General features: G+C 43.1%; 1 protein-coding gene across 2 annotated transcripts; it reads right to left on the bottom strand.

Moving 5' to 3' along the window:
* Window positions 1-4,927: 4,927 nt before the first annotated feature.
* On the bottom strand, window positions 4,928-17,819 carry SERTM1 (serine rich and transmembrane domain containing 1). 2 transcript variants are annotated; one of them, XM_040055573.1, is made up of 4 exons: window positions 17,336-17,498; window positions 10,739-10,840; window positions 8,670-8,801; window positions 4,928-6,106 (listed from the first exon to the last, which is right to left on the bottom strand). In XM_040055573.1, exon 4 carries the CDS (start codon window positions 5,921-5,923, stop codon window positions 5,600-5,602), a length of 324 nt encoding a protein of 107 aa, XP_039911507.1. In that variant the 5' UTR covers window positions 5,924-6,106; window positions 8,670-8,801; window positions 10,739-10,840; window positions 17,336-17,498; the 3' UTR covers window positions 4,928-5,599. The 2 variants fall into 2 exon arrangements, with proteins under 2 accessions (XP_039911507.1, XP_039911508.1); XM_040055574.1 differs by lacking the exon at window positions 8,670-8,801 and having other exon boundaries at window positions 17,336-17,819.
* Between the last annotated feature and the right edge of the window lie 6,132 nt (window positions 17,820-23,951).

The raw sequence follows: 23,951 nt of genomic DNA, 5'->3' as shown, positions 1-23,951 counted from the left end.
AGTCCAATTTTCAGGAGGCACCTGGAGATTCTGTGTGTCGATAGCCTACGAGCCACCAGCGCGTTTTCAGACTTACAGCGTCATCAGCTCCCACGGAACTAAAACAAAGAAACCAGAAGTGAAAAATAGCTCATGTCACCTGGTCCTCGCTGTCACCTGCATGGTGATTATCACGATTGCACTAATGGGCTTACCTGCCACGGTGGATACACGGGAAGCTGATGCTGCTTTTATCTCCAAAGCACGGTGCTGGGAGGAGCTGGGCAAACACCTGCATCTGGCATCGGGAAAGTGACCTCGGCCGAGCCCCTCTTGGGCACTTTGGGCTGCCCATTCGGGGCTGTGAGCGAGCCGGGAGCTTTGCGGGGCTGGGTGCGAGCGCAGGCCTGTGGCCGCAGGCGGGTCCCGCGGGCACGTCGAGCTGCCCGGCACCACTGAGGTCTCAACCAGCTTCAGGGCTGCTCCAGGCAAGAGCGAGCCCAGTTTTCTCGGAGATAATATTAAAAAAAAAAAAAAAAGGGGGGGCTCCTTCGGGCTAGATTCGCGCCTTGCACTCGGGGCGTGCAATCCTCGGCGGCAGCCGCGGCGCGGGGCCCGTGTCTCTGGGAGCCTGCGGAGGGCAGCGGGCCGCAGCTCGCAGTGCCCCCGGACAGCCGCAGCGCACGCAGGGAAAACAGGCCCGTCCGGAGAACGGGGGTACGCGGGCCTCCTGAATAATCTCCCGATGCAGATGCCTCTGCTAGGGCTTTCACCGAAAGGAAGTAAAAAAATCTGGAGCAAAACAGCTCAAGTAGAGTGGAACATGATGTTCCCTGGTGTGAAAAATGCATATTATATGGCTCTACGCAAGATATTTACGATATGTATTATGTTGTATTAATTGTTAATGTTGTATTAATGTTTTGATAGTATAGTAAATATAGTTTTGTAATTAAAGTGTAGTTTTTGTATGCCAACCACAGGAAAACGTAACTCTTTCAGAGAAAAAAAGAATTTCCTACTTCCTTATCGGAAGAAACCAACTCCTCCTGCCTCTCTCAGCCTTGAGAATGCCACAGAAATTAAAGGAAAAAAAAGTGATACTAACCAGAGACGGTTCTTTGTTTAAATAGAGTTTATGCATCATGTATGAAATATATGAATATTCAACGAGCTATTGCTTTTAAGAGATAATCCTTTGTTAGCAGGGGTCCTTCTTCGGAGCTTTTTGCTCGGGGAGGCACCCAGACGTCTGTAACTTTGTTTTTTATTGTCTCGTATTGTCCTAACTCTAGTTGTTCAATTTTTTTACTCTAATTCTATTTTTATAACCATCTTATTTGCTATTAAACTTTTAAAATTTCAAAAACAAGTGAATGGCATTTTTCACGCTGGGGTTTCAGCCTTGCCAGAGTACCATGGAGTTAGGCAGTGATGGGAGTAACGCTTGCCCGCAGGTTAAAAGGCTTTCGTTGGAAATCCAGACAAGACTTTAAGCTCACAGAGACAAACCTTTCAGGTGAGCTGGCAGAGAAGGTCTGAACGCAGGAAATAATTTCACTGGAATAAACTCTTCACAGAGCTGAGGAGTTGCTAAGTGAGAAGCATGACACTGTGGTAATTTTCAGGGCAGATAAATGTAATGGGTTAACTTGACAGTAGAGCTAAGGTGACCAACAATGCAAGTGAACCTTAGATAGAGAGGCTGCAACAACTTTCAGCAGGTACTCTGATTAAATATGTTTGAATGGACCATAGTTGGTGAACTAAAACAAAATAATTTTCTTTGTGTTCCAGAAACTCCTTCAGTTCATTCCTAATCCATGTTTTATTCCTTTTTTTTTTTTTTTTTTTTTTTTTTCCCTATAGATTTCCAGGTATACTTTGCAACTACCTGATGCCATGCAGTATTGGAGTCATAACTTAACAAAGTTAATGGCAGGGTTTGAGTTAGAGGATGCAGTAACAACCGAAAATGGCCCAGGGAAAAAGCTGACTGTGAAATGTGAACGCACACCACAAAAAGGCAGTGTAAAATCTGGAAAAGTAGGTGGCTGCAGGGGAGCTGCGCAGCTCTTCAGCAACAAATTACTGAACTAATTACCTCTCAGTAAAGATATTGTTTACTCAGCTCCAGGGATGAGATAACACATCAGAAGGAGGCAGCGAGCCAGAAGCCTCTGAGTTTTTGCACTGCCATGAAGGGGCTGCCTGAGGATTGTCTGATCCAGTCCTCTTGCCCAAAGCAGGGTCTGCTGCTGGCAAGTCAACACATGGAAGTGCTGCAGCCTCTCTGGACAGCCTGTGCCAGTGTTTGACTACCCTCTCAATAATATGTTTTCTTGTGGAATTTCATGTGTTTCAGTTTGGCCTCTTGTCCTGTTGTGGACACCACTGGTAAAGCCCTGGCTCCCTCTTCTTCCTTCTTTCCATCAGGTATTTATATACGTTGATGAGATCCATCAGAGCCTCTTACAGTCTAGACAGTCCCACCTAAACAGTCTCATAGGAGAGATGCTCCAATCTCTTAATCATCTTAGCAGCCCTGAGCTGGGCTCAGTGAGGTATCTCCACATTTCTCTCTCTTCTGCTGGGGAACCCAGAACCAGACACAGAAAAACATATCCCTGCAACTCTAGTTAGAATAGAATAGCAGAATATTTGAAACTGGAAGGTACCTACAGTGATCATCTAGTCAAACTGACCACTCTGGGGCTGACCAAAAGATAAAGCAGGTTGATAAGGGCATTGTCCAAGTGCCTTTTAAACACTGACAGGCTTGGTGTATCCAGCACCTCTCTAGGAAGCTTGTTCCAGTGGTCTCGGGTTAATTTAGGCTCAGATTCTCAGGTGGATTTCTTTTCTTCTTCCTTGAGTTTTGGTTGTTGTTTGGTTGGTTGGTTTTTTTGTTTGTTTTTTGTTTTTTTTTTTTCCTTGATGAACCGGTACTTAGTAATCCTCAGAAGAGCCATTGTGCTCTTCTCCCGTGGCTTCTCCTATTATGCTATTTTGTTGGAACCTACTTGTTTCTATTCAAATCTGTCCTAAAGAGAACAGATGCAACTCAGCTGAAACCGTGATGACTACACAATCCCGTATGTCACTGCAGAGTGGGAAAAAATTAATAGCAGCTAGTAAGCTACAAAGCAAAATCAAATGTGTGGCTTCAGTTATATTTGCTGTTTTCTGCAGTCAGAAAAATACTTTCTGTTCTGGTGAAGTTTGACAAGAGCTCACTGAACACAGCCATGGGGTTTCAACAATTTGTATTTTAATATTTAATGGCTCTATATCTGCAAATATAAACACATTGCTGGGACCAAACACCCATCTCAACCTGTGGTCTCATCTCTGGTTTTGATTAAATGCCTCCATTTGCAGCAAAGGAAGCAACAGATTTACAGCTTTGTCAGTAAGGGAAGATAGTCAAACATTGCTCTGTCTTGATTTACGGCTCATTTATTTCTATCTACTGCTCAACATACAAACACATTCTGTTACAGGTTTGGGATTTCAAAGAGGTTTCAGAAGGGAAGTAATGTTTCTTTCCTGATCCCTTTTAAACAGATACCTCTTTTTTCATGGCCAATTGTCAAATGCAGTGAAAAGTGACATACAAGAAACTTTTGTCCAGTAAATATATTCATTAAATCAGTTTGGCTCGGGGAATCTGCAGGCTTACATTCTTTATTAGTCAGCAAGTTTTTTGGCCTCTGTAAGAAACCTAATCACCACCATAAGTCATTACCACTCACCATACTGCATGTCCACTTTTAAAAATTGAAAACACCAACTCCAGCATCATCTGTATGGTTTGGCAACAGCAGCTTCATTCCTAATGATTATATTTTCACCAGACTTTCCAAATTTGCATTTTAAAGCCTGTGTAGTTAATGGCAGGGTCTGTCTTGTTTATGAATGCATGGACAGCTTGGCAAGATGTGTAAATCTGTTTGGGAAGTGTTCCCTAACCTCTCGGCCTGCTGGGCAGTGGTGCCATGTGAGGGGAGGGCAGCTGGTTCTGCTGAGATCATCCCATCTCCCAGAGTTACACCTGTGTTATGTCCGTAATAGAAATGGTAGTGACAGTGCCATACCTTTCTTAGGTCTCTTCAGTGACTGGGATCGAGCCATGAGAGCAAAATTTGTATGGGCTTGGGTGGCAGGATGGAGCTGTGCTCACACAGTAAGTGTGCAGTAAGGGCAACAAGGCATTGCACCAGTCTGGGGCTGCAGTTCTAGTAGGTCACACTTGGCACTTCAAATCACTAATTTGAATGTTTGGCTTGATTTAAAGCCCAGCTGACCACAGAATCCAGTTCACAAAGCTGCTCATTATTTTACTGCAGAAATTGAGCGACATATTACATTTTGAGCAGGGGAAATGATGACTCAGAAAATGGCATGGCAAAGAAGAGTGAGATTGTGAATCCACTCCTCTTCCCCTCTCACTGGTCTTTCCTTATGCTGTTGGGGAAAAGTGGCAAAGCCGGTGCCATTTTTCCTTCCCATCCCTTCCTACCCTCTGCAGGTACACCTTGTACTTCCTGCAGGTCAGAGCCCAAGCCTTCCTGACCATTGTGCAGGTCACTGTGTGTCCCCCTCCACTCACTGCGCATTTCTGAAATCACAGGACAAAGCCTGGCCCACCAGTACAAGCAATTGCTGTCCCTGCTGGCCCTGCTCACATGAGTACAAACATCATGTGCCTAAAGGACAGTTTAGGAGCTCTTCACCGGCTACCTGTATTTGTTGAATGCAGGTCTGTTACAAGAAACCACTGGTTTGTCCTGGTACCCAGTAAGAATAAGCTGCAGTGTCAGTGAAGAATGAAAAGGAGCTGTGTGGCATTTATGATTCTGCAGCAAAAGCTGCCCCCTGGAGGAACATGTCATTAGGCAAATGAGATAATGAGATGCAACTGCAAAAATGCCTCCACACATTCAACTGTGAGCATCGTTGTTGTAGTCACTTTACTAAGTTAACCAAAGAGATTCAAAACCTGAAACACAGACTTTATACAGAACGAGTTGGGAGCACAGATAAACAAAAGTAACATTCTTCAAGAATTAGTTGTGTTTTATAAACATCAATAAATACTGAAAAATATGTGAAAATTAAAAAGAAATAAGGAAACAATATTAGCAACTTTAAATTGTCCCAATATTTATAATTTAAGCAGATTTTTTTTGTACTTTAGCAATAGGGATTTCATCCAGGAGTCCTTATACAATTAAAAAAGGAAATGAAAAATAGTCAGCATATTGCTGACACAAGACCAGGGAAGGGGCCACAATTAGAGCAGAAAAATGACACATCCAGTTAGAAATGTATTAAAATTTGGCAGGAGAGCTCTTAATGAACACTGTCTATGTGTGAGAAAGAGGCAGCATCAATATTACAGGCAAGAAATGATGATCAAGTCTAATTATCCATTGTCCAAAATGAAAATTAGTTGAATGGGAAATGAAGACTAGAAAAGGAAAGAAAGGAAAAAAGTAAGGAAACTTTTAAAAACACCTCTGGATAATAGTCTTCTAAGGCAAATGTTACATGCACTACTTCCCCAAGAAGCTAGGCAAAGCTCTTCCATTCCCTGTGTGTTTCCTTTCATTTATTTTCATGAAGAAAGGTTTGAGAGAGCAGAGTGCTGGGAAGAAATACTGCAAACCTCTAAATTAGTGAACGAACTTCCAGCATCACTATTGTATTCAGGGTAGGAGGAACTGGAAGAAATTATGTTTTTCAGCCTCTGAAGTGCAATGATCAGTAGCAAAAGGAGAAAAGCCAAGAGACTAAGGAATATAGAAACATAGACATAGACGTTGGATAAACGGCCAGGCGATGAATCCACTGAAGTTGAAAGGGATGTGGGATACAGCTCCAGAAAAGTCCCATTCTCCATGTTTCCCACAAATCCAGATGAAGGGTCGGGTTCTGACATTATTGGGTTTGTGTTTTAAAAATCACAACAGATCTTGTATTCAAAGGCAGTTTTAGAGGCATAGAAAGGGTTTGTCTTAAGCCAACATTTTTCCATCACAATGGTGTGATGACAGGTCAGCCAGTGAATGAATTTATTTTTTACTGCTCTAGTCCAGGACAATTTAAGATTTATCCTTCAGAACTGCAAGGAAAAAAAAAAAAAAGTTAATTTACTAGCAGATAATGTGCACCTGATATAATTTAGGTCTTAAGAGTTACATTTCTTAGTTCGAAGATGCAATTCCTAAAGAATTATCTAGCAATTATCTTTATATCTCAATTTTCCAAAATGCAGGGATTAGGAGAAATCCTACTGAATCCTAATGGAATAAAATTGACTCTTCCCAACCATGAGTTTAATTGCAGAACAGCAGAAGCAAAAATGTACTTTATATGGGACAGAGGTATTGGAATCCGAATTTATCTTGTGATAAAAACAACTTAGTCAAGTAATGAAACCTCCTCTCAAGACTTCAGCTCCTGAACCTAGATGAGCAAAGCCACTCAACATCACAGTCAGTGGTGAATCCATTAGCTACTTACTCCATAGTGTCTTGCCAGGGGTACCAAGAATTAGAAAATCTGCCAGACTTGCTTTCTTACTGCGTATTTACAAAATGTTTTGAACAGTTTCAAATGTCAAAATGTACCTTGCTGTAATTCTGCCATGGAGATCTCAATGGCAGACATGTTTCACTGGAGTGATGCAGCTTCTGACAGCTGCAAGCAAAATCCCAAGAAATGGGCAGCCCTGCAGCCCAGCAAGCATGAGAGGACTATCTAAGGGCTGCGGACAAAAGGTTACATTCCAAATGTTGTTTTTACTGTTTATTTATTGTGTCTGTTGTTTTATTGTGGAGCTTTTGGTGGCCTTAATCAAGCATCCAAATAGATTGCAAGATATGCAGGAGTGCAAAACTGCATCTGCACATACCAGATAAAAATATTCTTACCTTTGTGGTATATAACTCACAGTGATGCATAAAATATACTAGACTAAAACCATTTTATAACCCTAATAGTATTTAGCCCTACAGGAAACTGTATTTGTTGTACCTCGTGAAATAAGTCACAACAGGCTGAACAAAGAGAGCTCCTTATGAGATTATACTCCTTTTGAACTGTCTTTAATTTAGAGATATAAAATTAACTAATGGAACAATATGTGTTCATTTCATGTTCTGGAAATAGTTAAGTGTGTTATAGCTAATTTATCCTTTTTAAAAGATAGGCTTTGATATAGAAGATGTTTATTCTTAATTACTTGTCATAATGAGAATCAGATCCATTATTAATTGAATTGCTATATAATAAGGAATTAATTCATATGAATTCTTTAACATGGCAGAAGTTGAAAGCCTTTAAATTTTTCACAAATTTGAAATCTACTATATTCTGCTTTTACAACTTGACCCTGGTACAAGGAATAACTTCGGCATTTTTGGGGACTTTTTTCAAAGTTAGTGGAAAATTTATAGTATTAAATAGCACTAATCAGAACCTCAGTTAAGCAGCGATGTGAGTGTTTTGCTAAATCAGAGCTTTTATAGTTCTTAAAACATCACCCAGGCTATTTTTAAATGAGTATTTTGTAGTGAGGTCAGAGAAACTGTAAACTCTGATTCCAAATGAAGCCATGAGTAGTTTTATTCAGTGCACCACAGCTACCACTTCAGCTCAGGTTCCTGCTTCTGCTTGGAGGAGAAGGTTAATGCCATGAACTGTTTGTCTCTCCTACCCTGATCCTACTGGAGAAATAACCCCCAGAGAGTCAGATGGCTGAGAATGAATAAATAATAGTGTGTAATCACTTTCTTGTTAGGTAATTGGGTTGGTTTTTTTTTTTCATTTCTGAAAACTAAATATAGCAACGTCATAATATTTAGCCCAAACCTAGTCCCAAAAAATGATTGGGAATTTTGCCACTGACTTCAAAGTATAATGGCAAAGCTGATGAACTGCAATAAACCTGTTCTCTTTCTGACAGCTGTAAACTGACCCAAGAAATGAACCACAGAGGCAAGGTTTTCACATTCTCTAGTGGTCCCTGCCTTTCCCTTATCTATTTTTGGAAAGCTGAGTTGGTTTAAGGCAAAGAATGAATTGCAAATATTGTTCCTGAGTAAGTGCTGATGGAGAACTCTGTCTGACAGGAGGTGGCTTTCCAATTAGCCACTCTTGAAAACTCCTGGGATGGCAGAACTGGCACCTGTCAGCTGGGGAACTCAGATTTTGTGGTGTAGCTGGATCTGGATTACTTTGTCAGAGACAGTGAGCCAGGACATGGCTGTGTGACTTGAGGAGACTCCCTGGTTCTCCAGTCCAGCCCCAGTGCTGAAAGCCCCAGATCATACTCTGCCTTTCTGACTATGGCTGAGTTTTCCTGTTGCTATTGTTCCCTTGTTACACAGCCTTGCTGCTATGGTGGAAAATCTGCCTAGACGAATCACACGCTTCAATAAAACAATTCACTGGTCCAAGAAAGCACAGACTCTACCTCCACACCCTGCTGGTTTTATATGTACAAGACAGCAAAACCTTGTTCTGCTACTCTGGTCCTCAATTATGAGCGCTGGCACAAAAGGAAAGGCTCTCCTAGATACATGGTGTCATTTGTACATCCTGGCTTTTCAACCAGAGCCACTATTTAGGTATATTCTCCCAGCTGTACATTGTTTCTTCATTCACGTCCTTGGTATAAATACCTTTCACACAGGTGAGGACAACCACTCTTATTCCAGGGTAAGCCAACTTGGCAGATACTGTAAGCAGGCTCAGTTGGAGTTTTTCATATTTCCTTTTATCCTGTGGTAAGTAGGAGATGGGCAAGGTTGCACCTGTCAGAAGAAGGGCAAACTGAGCAGGTGAGGGATCAGGCAAGGCATCACAGTGTAAGAGGCCAGCCACAGGTACCAGCAGCACCACGCCTGGGCAGCCATGCCAAAGCTAGCTACCATTGCATATCTGATGGTACCTGACAGAAAATCCATTTTGTAAGGAAATCCAAATGTGGTCAGGAGCATCAGAGGCCTCAAAACTAGCATACACCCTGAGTGCCAAATTATAGGTAACATAAGTAATTTAATCTTTAGCATTGCTAAGACAATCGCCATTTCCCAGTTCAGACTAAAGAGAATATTAAATGAGACTGCTACACTCTCCAGGATGGCGTGATCAGAGCTTTTTCATAGTCCCAATGTCATAAATGCTTTACTGTCTGTATTGTATTTCTTCATGGATCTTGATGCAACAATTCCACTTCTCAGTCAGATATAATTTAACCGCATGTACTCACACCACTAAAACTTAAGACCCTAAAAACTGAGGAACAGGCAGCAAAGATAAGTCTGGTAGACTCAATTTCTTGTGGGTTTGTCACCCACAGATAAACACTTTCTTTTCTTGAATCTTCCTGTGTTTTTGTGACTACAAGCTGAGAAATACCTTGGCTGTTTCAGTGTCTCCAAAATGTTTAAACAGGGAGACAAATTGATATCAAAGAAAATCAGCGTTTTTAGATTACATAAACTAAGAGTTTTGTCACAATCTCCTACGAACTGTTTCTTTACAGGTAAGAAAAGCCCATATTGTAAACATCTCCTAACAGATGAGACCTTAATTTGCCTTTAGTATAGTTACAACAGACAGGTCCCTTGTCTGGCCAAACTTCAAAATGCTGTAACAGGGCAGAAAGAGCAGGAGGGAGATTGTGCGGGTTCCCAGGTGATGCCAGTTCTAAGATAAGACTTACTCATCCCTGAAGATGTCTTGCCCCTCCCCAGGTTCTGCTATCATAGTGATTGATTCCAATAGCTGACAGCAAGTTTTCACTGATCTATGTGCAAAGGCCAGGGAGATCCTTGTTTGATTCTTTCATCTTCCCCTTGACCACCTTTGTTTTCTACATTTATTTCCTTCCTATATTACCAATATTGCCCTTCCAGAAAACATGTAATACAAAATATTTAATGCCAATAAAACATGTTTGCATGCTCTTACTAAAGGACTGAATGAATTTTGCATACCAGGAACACTTCAGCCTTGAAAGGCAATATGCTCTGGAAAAATGTAGCAGTTTAACACCATTCAACTAAATAAGACAGTAGCTCTAGACAGTAAAAAAGATGTGAGTAACATTTTATTCCATTGAAAATGTAGGTAGAAAAGGCAAAGAATGAGTTCTGGCTTGGAGTTTACCAAGAATATGATCCCTAATACTTCTTGCATTCATGCCTTTGGCAATTAAAACACTGCAGGTAAGTAGAATGATTTTTTTCCCATTACAGGTAGATCTTCCAGGAGCAGAGAATCCCTTTTCCACTCTGCCTGGGAAACATTGCCAACTGACTCAATGAAATAGAGCACAGAAGGAAAATAAAAACTATTTCCTGCCACAAGCAAAGTTTTCCTCTTAATTTATGATTTATTTTTTTATTTTGATTTAATATGATTTAAATTTATGTCTTTGAAAATCTAAGAAGACAAGTCCCCAGATGGCTTGGTTGCAGGCTAAAATCAAGTTATATTTTGTTTGAGGGTTTGTGTGGGGCTGGAAAAAGGAAACCCTCTGAGCCATAAGGATACTTAGATTAATTCAGATAGGCTCCAATGATTCTCTAATTTACATTTCCCGTGGATCTGAGGATTATAGAGTCATTTATATCAATGTAAATCAAAGATGTCATGACCTGGGATCAGACCCAGAAACCCTGAGTTAAATCTGGTCTTTAAAAGTAAAAGAAAAATGAGCAAGGAGAAAGAATAAAATACTTACAAGCAGGAAGAAGATATGGAAATAGAAGCCAAATGTCCAGTGCAGAGGATGTGGCTGGTGATCACGCCCAAATCTAAAGGGACTGCATGCTGAGAAAAGCCCCTATAAAAAAGGCAAATAAAAGTGGAAGAGTTTAGTAAGAACTACAATAATAATAATAATAACAATAATAATAATAATAATAATAAAGGAAGGACAAGTGCTGAATTTTGACTGCTTTTACTGGCAGAAATTACAGAAAAAAAAACCCATCAAAGCAACTGGAATCCTGGCTTGTGTTTTATTCCTGCTAACAACATCCTCCTGCTGCCCAGTTACAGCACAGCATTTACAGTATCAAAACCATGATCCTGAACTCTGCTTTACAGACAGGCTTTGATAACACCTTTCTCTTCTTCGGCAGTGTGCTCCAAGACCAAGACAGACATCTGTCCCCTGGCACCTTTTAAAGCACTAGAGCACTGTGTCTGCTCTCCAATTCATTTCACATTATACCCTCAAGACTCCTGCCAGGAATCAGGTCTTTTGGATTACACACTATTATTTATTCATTCTCTTTATTTCCAACGATCTGCAGTTAAAATTTTCACATACCTGAAATATCCAAACTGAATATGTTATAAGCACAAGGATAGCTAGAAGAATTTTGTGTGCTACATGAGTTCAATACCTAAAATTAAAATACAGACCCTGAATGGTTTTTCATAAAGTAAATTAAATTTCTTGTGTATGAAGAAATTATCTGAGATGATACAGATTAAAGCAAAAGAGGGGATCTCTCACAATCATTGTACATCTTGGAGCTCTGCCCCTTCAGCACATTTGGTTTGACTGCGTTAGAGAAGCTGATATCTGGGGATGGATGTTTATGCATTGTTGTACTGCTTTCATCCCTACAGTCAGTGAATCACTTTTGGTTTAAGCCTTTCCAAGTTCAATGAAGAAAATTATCTAGTGCAGCTGTTAAAAGACAGTATTGCTGAAATCCGAATGTTTTGGTAACATTGACTATACTAATGTTCCACCCAAAGGGAGTCAGACAGATTCTTGACCATCTCTTTGTGAAGGAGAGGTAGGATGCTGTAGGTGAACCCCAAAGTCAGCTGTCCCAGAGATGGACCCAGCATGTGCTCCGGATGTGAGGGCATGTACCCTTGTCACCTTGCCCAGAACTGCTTCTGAGGCTGAGGCAGGTGTGGTACAGGTTGGAGGGGGTACAGCAGCCCCTGTAGGTGTCTTCTCTGGAAAATACGCCTCACGCAGCCAAGAGCTCTACCCTGTGCCCCCCAGTTTTGTCTGCTTGTAGCAGAGACTCTTTTAATCTCCCTTATTTCTTTCCTGGGGGAAAGAGGCATAGATCTCTAGAACATGGCTGTATCTTCAACCAAGGCAAATACAAATAGTTTTGCTCTTTTTCTTGGTAGAGTCTTTGTTAGTCCATCTCCCCCCAGATACAAAGAGCACTGCTTTTGCCCGTTTAGCCCTTCATTCAATACAACAGTGCCACAATCTCCAGCCAGGCAAGGGGACCAGAGCCTACCAACTCTTGGGCTGATTAAACACGAAGGCAAAAACACAAGACATCCTCGAGGCTTCCTAAGTGCAGGCATTCATATTCAAATGGAAAATGTACACAGTGAGGAGGGGAGGGAAGAGCTTTTAATTGTCTTTGAAGAACAGAGAAATACTTGGACCAGAACATAAACAAGCTTATATTCAGAAGATCCCTTGCCATGCATAGTTATATCCCACAGTACTTCATCCTCTTGCACCACTCTAATGCCCCTCACAGCTATTTTTACTGTTCCAGCTGCATCAGGATCCTACAGAAGGATTTGGCCCAAACAGTGTATTCATTTACTGTGCCAGTAAGATATGAAAGAAGTAGGGATCCACCTGTTCCCTGTATCTCTCAGGATATGGAGTGGGGTAAGGAGTCTCACTGCTGTGCCTCTGAGACCTTAGATAGAGAAAATGGGTCCCTCCTGGTCTAGCCTCCACTGAGACCATCAACCTGAATCTCACCCAAAGGACAGTCACCAAGGAAATCAGTCTCCTTCCTGTGCTGTTTTTCTGTTGTTGTTGTGGTGTTTTGTTTTGTTTTTGTGGTGGTTTTTTTGTTTGTTTTGTTGTTTGTTTTTTGGTTTTTTGTTTGTTTTTTTTTTAATTTCCAGTGAAAAAATACAGGTTGTTGACAAAACCCCACCCAAAACTCAACAGCCTACTCTTTGCTGAGCATAGTGATGGGTGATATATTATTTCTTGGTGTCCACTCCTGAATTTATTCCCCTTACTGCCACTCTGAATAACTTCTGCTGCCACTCTCAGCCAAATTCAACCCAGGCAGACACCTCAAACAGATCTGAGCTCCTAAAGTTTAATGACAGTGGGTAATCAGGCAGAGAAGACATGAAGGTTCACACAGTTATTGCCCATAACAATTTTAAATCTTGGTAATTGACTTCTACAGTCAAAAACAGCCACCAAGGTGTCACTGTCAAAGTGACAGATCCTGGGTATGCAGCTGGAAAGGAGGTCCAGGGCAAGGTTAGCCAGGGAAGAGGAGAAACCAGCAGGTGTCAGGAATCATTAACTTCTGCATTTTGTGTAATGAGTTCTTGTTTGATTTCTTGCAACATACGATCAATTTGAAAGTTTTGTTTGAACAGAAAATTTAGTGTAGTGTGGAATGGCTGCTTAATGAGAAATGAAAATTCTGTTAAAACCCGTTCTCCTCAGTGGAACAAATACATGAAAGTATTTCAGCTGCTTCTGCCTTGTTGCCTTCTTTCATGGTTGAGTCGTCCCATTCCTGCTACCGCTCCTTTCCGAAGGCTGTGTGGAGCCCACCACCCGATAAGCCTCTCAGGAGATTCCACTCAGCATGCGTGTGTGTGGCAGAGCAGCGATGTAATCAATCTCAGAACAAACAAAAGTTAATTAAGCTTTGCTACTTCACGCCTGACTCTTCACATGGGCTCCTAATAACCACCTTTTTTTTCTGACACAGCAGAGCAGCGCTGGACTCCACAACCGAGGCCAAGTGGCCAGTGCGGTGGGGGCTGTGCACTGTCTTCGCCCTTCCTGAAGCCACCACACTTCTCATGGAGCAGTGCTTCAGCTCCTGCACAGTTTACTCAGACCAAAACCTACCAGATTAAATACCAAGCTCCAAGGCAAGTAGTTCTTGTTATCAGAGCTTGCTTTCATTTTGCGTCATACTCATGAGTGAAACTTGCAGTGCTTAGACCCTCAGATTTTCCTCCTGTACCTGGATCTGAAGGTACAGGGGGAAAACCCCCTCAAAAATATCATACACATCCCCTTCATCTACAAGGAATGCATTGCTAGGACAAAGCGTGGCTAAATCTGGAACTGAATGGATTTAAGGTCTCTATTGTCTCTCCCAGTGGTGCAGCACATCCTCCTGCCTGATTCCGATGACGTGGCTGCATGCACAAGCGTACCTGAGAGCCCTCATCTCCCACACTCTGTGCAGGCACGTCCACTCCCGTCTCAGGAGAATTCTGGGCAGACTACAGCAAGGAGCTTGCTGAACAGTAAGTGTCCTTTAACTTTGCTAGTCAGTGGTGTTATTGGTCCTTAACTAACAAAGATGTGACCCAGGAGGTACAGTCCTGAACAATAAGAAAACACTTTTCTTTTGCAAAATTCAGCTGACATACTGATTTCAATATATTTTATAAAAACAACAATTATAAATCACACATTTTTATAAATCACAATTTTTTAAGATCCATATCACACCCAAAAATGTCAAGCAGATTTCATTTCAACCTCCTTAGGAACCTTGTCACACTATAAAGCTGAGACACAATTTTTTACACTTGGCTCACCAGAAATTTCTGTTAATGCATCATTTTCAGACTTTTTTTTTCTTGTCTCCAAAAAAAATGCAGATTCAGTATCAACTACATAACATAGACTTAAATGTCAAGGGAGTTTTAGGCACGGATGTGCTATCACAGTAACTCCGTTTACTGTAACTCTTCTTCCTGACTCAGGTAGCTCAGCAGGTTTTACCAAGAAAAGCAAGAAAACAACCCTCTCTTTTGATTCTCTGTTTCCCCTCACTGCTGTAACAGAAGATCCCTATCCTCATGCCATTCCTTATTTCACTGACACAGGCTGCATGCATGCCCTCCCCTGACAAAGAAACCTCGGCATATTTGTGTGCCTAATATTCACATACAGTCCCTGTTTGCAAAACAGCCTGAAACAACTTAGGCAAAGAAACAACACCATGGCAAAGGGAGCTGCAGTGAGCCACGCTGTGCTGTGCAAGCATAAGGGGGCAGGGTTGCACCTGAAATGCCTAAAAAGAGCAAGCGAGGATGATGTAGGCTATGGAAGGAGAGTTTCTGCTGGTGCTAGATAGAGTCATCTGCCCAACAACTGCCTCTCAGATGTCCTAGCTTTAGAGGACAGTGTTGTGCTCCAATCCAGAAGCAAGAGTTATTCCAGTGGCAGGGAAGGTGACAGCACGGGTGAGGGCACGTCTTAGCATCTCACCGGACAGCTGCTGAAGGCATCAAACCAAAGTGAAAGTGCTGGGGCATTTCAAGGAAATTAAAGGAATGATGGACAAGGTGCCTATACGAAGCTACAAGTAAGCACAAGGTGGAGCTCGGAGAAATGCAAAGATGATGGCTTGAGGGAGAAAGATGCTGAGAGCACAGGCTGATCAAAGCCCAGGGTACATCTTGGGAAAACAGGAGACTTGGTACATCATGTACAGGGTGACTGTCAAGGACGCTTGGAAGCGAAGCCTCAGACTGACATGTCCGATGCAGGGGGAAGGAGGGAGCAGCAGAAGGACTGACAAAGAGGGGAGATGCAGACAAAGTGGCAGGCTAAGAGGTGGGTTTGCAGCAGCGCCAAGGATCGACTGTGTTGTAGCAGGATTTCCTCTGCGCAAGCCAGGAAAAGGAGACAACCGCAGTCATGAAGACACAGGGAGAGGACTGCTTGCAAAAGAGGGCAGGAGGTAGAGGTGAAAATATAGTGACTTTTTAGTATTTAGATTCCAAGTCTCAGACCTATCAGAAACATCAGATTTTTCAGCAACTTCTGAATGCACTCTGTCATTGAGATAATTCCTCTTCTGCTTCTGTGTAGATGGGGTGCAAGGAGGAAAGGCTCCATTGCTCCCTGCCTCTGATGGGGAATGTACAGAATACAACTTACAATTTTAACAGCACCAGTAGGACCCAATTTTGAACAAAGACACTTGGCAGAGGCGAGTTATGCAGGTTCAGCCTTTTACATCTGAAAAGGTTAACAGAATGCCCAGGGCAATAACTTCCTAAGCCAAATATATTCACATGCATACATGGTGATCATACTAGATTTAGAGCTGGATACTGAAACAGCCCAAGACCCCTTCCCCAGCAGTTCCAGGTCCTGCAGTACGTATCCTGTTGAGAGCAACGCACACGTACTGGATATAGCAAGTAGCAGCCCGCAGGCAGACCAGCCTGCATGCCAGAGCGCAGGAAAGCTGGGGAAACATGAGGAGGGCAGGGGGATATGCCTGCCTTTTCTTTTCCTTGCCTTGGGTGATAGGGGTGACCCAGTCCGAGAAGGAGGTGGGAAAGGAAGGCAACCCGTACACAGCTACAACCAGCAACCATCCCTAAGGGGAGCAAGCCCTTCTAGCCATAATAGCAGAGAGAAGGCAGCTGGTGGTTTCAGGTTGCCTTTTGTTTCAGTGTGTTCAGGCACAGGAAAGTTAGAGTGGGTTCAAAATTACTGTAAAAAGCAAAATCACAAGGAAACAGACACGACAGTCCAGCTGGATCACTTATCGTAATAAAACTGCCAACACTCTGTGCATCTTATGTGGTCCAGATTTTACACATTTCTCTTTTTCATCTTGCTCCCATTCTGCTACAATCAGCTAAGTATTAATTTAATAATAGCTAGTATACATTCCTAATTATCTTTTCTTATACAAATGTTAATCGACACGGCAAATTCCCAGCCCTTTACCACTATTTTCACAATTTCCCTTTAACTGTTTAGATTTTGCAAGGCTAGGAAGAGTTTGCTTCACTTGATTTCTGTTCCAAACTTTATTACATCTAGCAAGATGATGTCGAAACAGCCTGCAGCTTTTAGGCAGACATAAAGTGCTTGCAAAGGGCACATCGGATAGGCATGTTACAATCTATTTGCAGAGGGAGCAATCCTTCTCCCGTCATCTCTCCGCAAATAATGTGAAAGAGCACACTGGCGGCAGTCTGTGCTTATGCCCACTGAGCCAAGAATTTGCTGGCACAGTGATGATGACCCAATGGTCCGTGCTATCACACCCCTGGGCTGCAGCACCTTTCAAGCAAAAGAAACCAGCCCGTGCCTCCCTTCTCTCCGCATCCCTCCTTCCAGAGGCAGTGCTGTCCCCACGCTCTCCCAGAGCTTTTCTCTTTTTGCCTCCGCCGAAAGCATTTTCTCCAAACCCAAGAAGCGTCCGCTCAATTCAAGCACCCTGCCAACCCGCGAAGTGAGTTAGGCTAAATACAGGCTCTTTCCAAAAGACGTTTGTGAACGATCAAGCACAGGCCACGGAACACGTACCTCGGTTAAACGCTTGTGAAAATCGAATGCCCTTGGTTACAGCACAGGACAGGCAAACCGCTGAGGATGCTCCCTCGGAGCAGCAGCACGGGCTGCTCTGGCACGGCGGGAGCTGTTCCAGGGCGCACGGCAGCTCCCCAAACCCGCCGGGGACCCTCCGGGAGCCGCCTCAGCCGGCGCGGCAGCGCTCGGCGCCGGACAGCGGGAGCGAGCGGCCCCGGCGCCGCGGGAACGTGCGAGCCACAGCGCTCGGCCGCCGGGCAGCCGTGCCCGCCGAGGGCACGAACAACGCGCACCGGGTGAGGGCCAGGTCCAGAAAAAAACACCCCGCACCCGGAGCCTCCACCTCCCTCGAAAAGCAGACGGCTGACGCCGCCGGGATGCTCCGGCTCGGGATGCTCGGGATGCTCCGGCGGCGCGGCACCTTCCTGCCCCGCTGGGGCAGCCCCGCTCTTCGCAGCTCCGCTCTTCGCTCGCCGCTCCCCTGCGCGGCCCCGGCCCCGGCCCCGGCTCCCGCCGCCGTCCCGCACGGCCGCGGAGGCAGCGCCGCCCCCGGCCCGCCCCTCGCCCTCCCCGGGCAGGGCTGCGGGGCCGCGCCGGGCGGGGCGGCCGCTGCCCCAGCGCCACGGACGGGGCGGGCCTGGCGCCCCCCGAGCGCACCCTCTGGGTCAGAGCCCGGGCCAGGCGCTGCCTGGAAGCGGGGCGAGCCCCCCACCTCAGCGGCGTTAGGGGATGGAAGTCACCGGGAATCGTACAAGCCCGCATCAACGCCTGGCGCTTACCGTCCCACGGCTATCGCACAGCATACACTCCTGAAACGAGCCGGGGCTGGTCCCTTAAAAAAAAAAAACAAACAACCAAAACTAATGCCATATTAAGTCCGTATTCCAACGGGCAGAGGTGCCCGTGGGAAATGCGGGCTCCTCCGGAGCAGAACGTCTGCAGAGGGGTCAGATCGTGGCGCCGTAACGGGAACGGCACCTAGAGAAGGTGTAGGTTAGAAAAGAGGTTTCCTGGAAAGTGAAAACTTGCAGATGACTTTTGAAAAAAACTGCCAGGTTTTCGGCTGGCTGCTGAGAGCCTCAGGGATACTCTGACATCATGTACGCTGGAGTAAATTAATAGTTGTGCTAAGATCAACTGAGATAATAAGGTAGTGTAAATGAGAACAAAACCTGGCTTCCCTAGCTCATTAGGAGAATGACTTACCTACAGATATCACATGCTCTGGAATGAAATATTGAGAAAATGTTGGCTGGATCAGACACGTTTCCTTACATGGATATTGAGGAAAGAAAGGTTCATCTGGCTTCTAGTACACTTGTCTCATCCACTATGGCTTTTTTTTTTTTGGCCAAATGACTTTACTGTGGGTTAGACATCAGTGATGATGACTTTACTGTGGTTTAGACATCAGTGATGAGCGCTGTGAAGAGCAGATGGGGAGTTTAATGCACTCTCTGCATCTCAGTCTTGTGTCTGGCTAATGTCCATGCGCAGTTCTGAAAGGATGTTGGAAAAGGTTGTTCTTCATTTTAAATTGCTCTTAGGGAGCTGTGCAGTCCGTAATGTGCTGCGGAGGCACTTCTGTGAGATGTGCTTTCTTCGATACAGTCTACACAGTTTCAGTAGAAGAGTAACTTGGAATGTCATGAAACAGACAGTCTTGGAGGAACAAGACACATGAACAAGTAGGAAAAAGACAAAGCTTAAAGGAAAAATCATTCCCAAGAATGAGCCATATTTCTCCTTGATAATAACTAGTGAGTGCAGTGACATACAAGAGATGGGTTTGACTTTCAAGCGGCAAAAGTGCTCCATATTTCACCTATAAAAAAAGGAAATCAGTGGGGTTTTTTGTGTGTGTGTGTTTCTGTGGGGTTTGTTGTTGTTTGTTTGTTTGGGGGGTTTTGTTTGTTTTTGTTTTTGTTTTTAGGTTTGGCTTTTCAGAGGGGAAAGTCACAGTTATGGCATTTGAACAAAAGAAAAATGGAGTATCAGTTAGTGCTGTGATATTCCTAACCTGGAAGCAGACCACTGGCTCACTTCAACTTGCAGCCACTGCAGAAAAGGGCACATTTGACAGTGAATTTGCTGATTACGTTAACTTCTGTGGAAATAGCACACAAAGCCTGTTGAAACTGTGCAGAAAGAAATGTTGTAGATACTTACTACTGTACTGGCAATGGTTAGATTAGAGGTGGATAATCCTGCTGGAACCATTTAAAAAAATATGGAGAATTTGCTATATCCTTTCTTATTTGTATACTCAGACTAGAGATAGAGACTTTCTGGTTCAAGCCCTGTGTCTGGGACGTCACTGGATATAAACAGAGACAGATGGTGCATTGAAGTTCTCAACAATGATTTTGCATATAGTTAAGTTCCTAGGTACAAAATTCTGAGGAGATAAGAGAACCAAAAGTGGTAAAGCAAAATATTTGAATCTTGAATAAAAAGAAGAAGTCAAGGGAAAGGTTTCTGTTATGGTTTAATTATTCCACCAATGGAATTGCAACCTGAGACAGACAGCAAGAATTGTCCCAAGGTCAAGCAGGGAGAAGAACAGAAGGAAAGGCAAATGCAACAGAGCTGAAGTGGCTGCTAAGCCAGGCATGTTGTTGCTAGGACTGGCCAGAAAAAAGCCAGTGCTTTCTAAAAAGGAAACAAACTATGATCGCTCGGACTTGTATTATTTTTGTGGATTTTTGCTCAAAGCCTAATCCACTGAAGAATGAGAAAACTCTTAAACGTTTCCTACTGATGAATGTGCTTACCCCACAGCCTCAGACATAATCAATCGCCAGTAGTCCTTGACTCTGGAAGAAACTGAGAAGGCAGATCCAGATCTATCCACTGTGTCTCACAATCTCAACATATGCAATGTAGGTTAGGTCATATCATCCTAGCTTGTTCAGGTACAAAAAATACAAGTACTTAGGCAACAAGTGAGAATTATTTTTTCCAGCTGTGCTCTGATTTTTCATTCTTTTTCTGGATAAAGCACCTCTCAAGGGGAGGTGAACAGCACTGCTAGAAGAGGTTATGATTTGTTCAGCAGAGGAGAGAGAACAGGGCAAAAAGGGGAACTGGGCAGAAAGGCTTTCGTGCTTTTTGGAGGTCACTGCTGTTTCTGTAAGTTTTTTTAGCCTGGGCTACATCACAGACGTCCTGCCACTCTTTGTGTGTTGTTCATTTGCTGTGAGCTGCTCAGTGACATCGGGCAGAGCTGCACCAGACGAGTTGTCAGCAAGATCAGACCTCCCTCACCAGTGCTGGTGGCTGCGTCAGGACCTCATGCAGAGGCTGTGGCAGCAGGAAGCACCGCGACTCCAAAGTAATTAAGTTGATCTTTTATTGCTCTTCCTCCTTCATGCTCTCTATGCAAACAACTCAGTGTGAGTTGGCTCTTCCTCAGGACAGTGTCTTTCATGCAAAAGGTGTTTCAAAATGTTTTGCAATGATAAAATATTCCAAGAGTGTTAAACAGAGAAATGGGAAGACAGATATTTTCAGAGAAGGTTTGGAAGGTTTGAAAGAAAGATGAAAGTAAAGAGAAAAATGCCTGGAGTCTTGAGATGGTGAGAACAAAAACAATAGCAAAAAAAAAAGTAACAAATAGAGCTTTTATTTATTTATTTATTTATTTATTTATTTATTTATTTATTTATTTTAAGATGCTGTTGCAGTCAGATAAGTAGTGACTTTTCCTTGGAGTCAGAGCAACAGGCTGAGGGTCTGGATGGGCCTGGTTGCCACTGAGGTTCTGGAAAGAGCACATCAAGGAGATGTAGCTTGACTGATGCTTAGTGTGATTGGGCCTCCAGAGCTCAGTGTCATTCCTGCTGCTACTAGGCTGTCTGAGACAGCATGGAAGTAGTGGATGGCTTTTTTATAGCTTTTCCCAGAATACAGAAATGTATGGAAAATTACATTTTATTATTGCTATTATTACTGATTTGATGGTTCTTTATATGATTTCCTGTACCTGCTCAGAGTCATTAGATGGTGGAATAAGCAAAGAGTGACCATAAAAACTCCCAGAGGGAGTTTTTTCTCATCCAAGTTTGAGTACAGGAGTTAGGTGTACGTGACCTTCTCTGGCAGCCATTTCTCTTTCTCATTTTGACTATCTAAGGAGCTCAGCAACTTCCTCAGAAAGGTCTGCTTCAATACATAACACAGCAGTTAAATGAACTCAATCCCACCCAAGAAAATCAGATCCTAATCTGCTCATCTGAGGTCTCCACTTTAAACATTTACATACAGAGAATGCAGTTCTGCAGAGAGCCGGGTTAAAAATAAAACCTTCTGCTATTTGGACAACCGATGAACACTGTGTCTCCCCTCAGTCTTCCCTAAGCTCCCAGAAGAAGGCAGGGAACAGTAATGCCTACCTGAACCCGACCATGTCCTCTCAGTGCCTGGATTTGTACTCAGCTTGTAGCACTGCCTTCAGCACCCATTTTGTCTTGTACTTCTTCGTGAACATAGTGGCTGAAAGTTAATGAGTTTTCAGGGGAACATTTTCCGATACTGAAAAGGCTTTGGCGCTTAAATTTGCATAAACATTACTATTTAATAATGGCCAACACAGAAAATAGGAAACATCCTTGAAGACTTATTGAGACAATATTTAACTTCTAATTCCTCCATCACATAAAAGCTACTTGTTAATGCAAGGACCAACTAAATGAATTTTAAAGCTCAATTAACTCCATCCTTAGATGTTTTTAAAATACTGTTAGACCACTATTAGAAGTAGAATTCTCCAGATAGCTCTGGCCTTTTTAATTACCTGGAGTCATTATAAGGAGCAGTCACTGAAGTTCATTCATTCTCTCCATGCTTCCTACTAATCCACTTACAAACTTTGCCACCAAGCAACCTCAGGAGAGGCTATCTTTAATGAGACCCCTGTGGAATAATGGGCTATTCATTTCCCTAAATGTCACTTGTATCATGTTAATAGATTCACATTCTAGTAAGAGGACAAGTGCCTCATACGTTGCTTATCCGTGCTATAAAACCTTGGCATGGGTCAGCTCTGTCTGTTAGCAGTCAGCATTTTTCATAAAATCTTTTTAATTTTTGTAAGTTGGCTCTTTGTTTAGGACGTATCTGCAGTGAGGTACATTAAGTACACGGATAATGCCCAAGGTCAAATTGTGGTGTATTTTTATGTCTGGGGACTGCTGCTCCTTCTGGGAATCAGGGTTCATTAACAGCCAACAGCAAATCCTGTACAGAGCCAGATGAGAAAGTTGCACTTGATTTTTAAAGGTAATGAAATTCATCCATAACTTACGATGAATAAATAGTTCTGCAAGTATTGCAGCTGTGGAAGTTTGTTTTCTTAGAGATTTGTGTCTTGTGGCTAATTACTTCTTGTCCTCACAAAGACACAAGCTCCGTGTGAAATTTTGTTAGGCAGAACAGTTACAAGGTGGCATGCGTATATGTGTAGTTTTTCTGATGGTCTGTCTCTCTTGCAAGGACCAAGATGTTTCATGCCCTAAGTTCATAAGGTCTAATTACCCTGTTTCAATGAAATTGATTCTGGTTTACTTAACATCAGATTAAACTTGTTAAATGGTGGCATCTTGCCCACAGATACCATCCATGATATTTTAGATGTCATGGAGCACCTGAGACATTGTAGAGTGCTGGTAGATATGAACAGGACCTACAGGAGGCATTCAGATTTCCTACTTCGTAACTAAGATGCAGGCAGAATGCCTAAGGGCATCTCAAATGGCACTGAGCCACTGAGCCCCAGTTCTCCACTATCTCTGTTGGAATCTTGGGCACTCATCTCCAAGTATGCACATACAATTAAGTATTTTAAGGAAAATCCAACCAGCCAATTCCCACCCTTTATTATTTTTAAAATATATATATATACACTTTATTTTATTACTTAAGTTTGGGGGGACAGTAACTGCCATCTGGAAAGGGTTTTCTGTTCACATAGATCTCACAGTGGTGCCAGAAGAGCTTTAAGTCCCAAGCCGGGATTTCCAAATTTGCCTTCACTGCAATCCACAAGCTCTCCCAAAAGCCCATCACTGCATCAGTCAGTACAACCACTGTTTTCACTTATATGCCATTTGAGGTGTAATTTTGTATTTAGTCTGCTCACAGGCACACCCTCGGCTGCTATTGCACCTGTATCAGATGATCAATCCACTTACAAATACTGGATATATCCGAGGCAGAACTACCCTGGTATCCTTACCTGTGACATCTTAATGTTCATCTCATTTTCAAAAGATAGTTACATAGCTGTCAGTTAATCAAACCATTACAAATCTGATGCCCATGTACTCAACAATCATCTAATACCATTCTGTCAGAGCAGAAGTGCTTTAAAGGGGGTGCAAATGTGATCTGAGATGATTCTAAAGACCCATCACACTGCCAGAGTGCTCCAAAGTGGCCTAAGTATAATTGAAAATCAGGACCTCCATCACAAAGATAAATGAACCCGCCAAAAGAACAATCTCATCTCCACAAAATAGCAGAAGCAACAGTGGTAGAGATGAATCTCTTCAGGGCAGGGGCCTCCTGTTGGAAGCCTGCAGAGGCAGCTGCAGAGCCCACAGCAAGAAGGGAA

The sequence above is a fragment of the Hirundo rustica genome, chromosome 2 (assembly GCF_015227805.2).
Source record: "Hirundo rustica isolate bHirRus1 chromosome 2, bHirRus1.pri.v3, whole genome shotgun sequence".
Classification (NCBI taxonomy): Eukaryota; Metazoa; Chordata; class Aves; order Passeriformes; family Hirundinidae; genus Hirundo; species Hirundo rustica.
The sequence above is the reverse complement of the archived record's forward strand: the minus strand, read 5'-3'. Positions and strand labels throughout refer to the sequence as shown.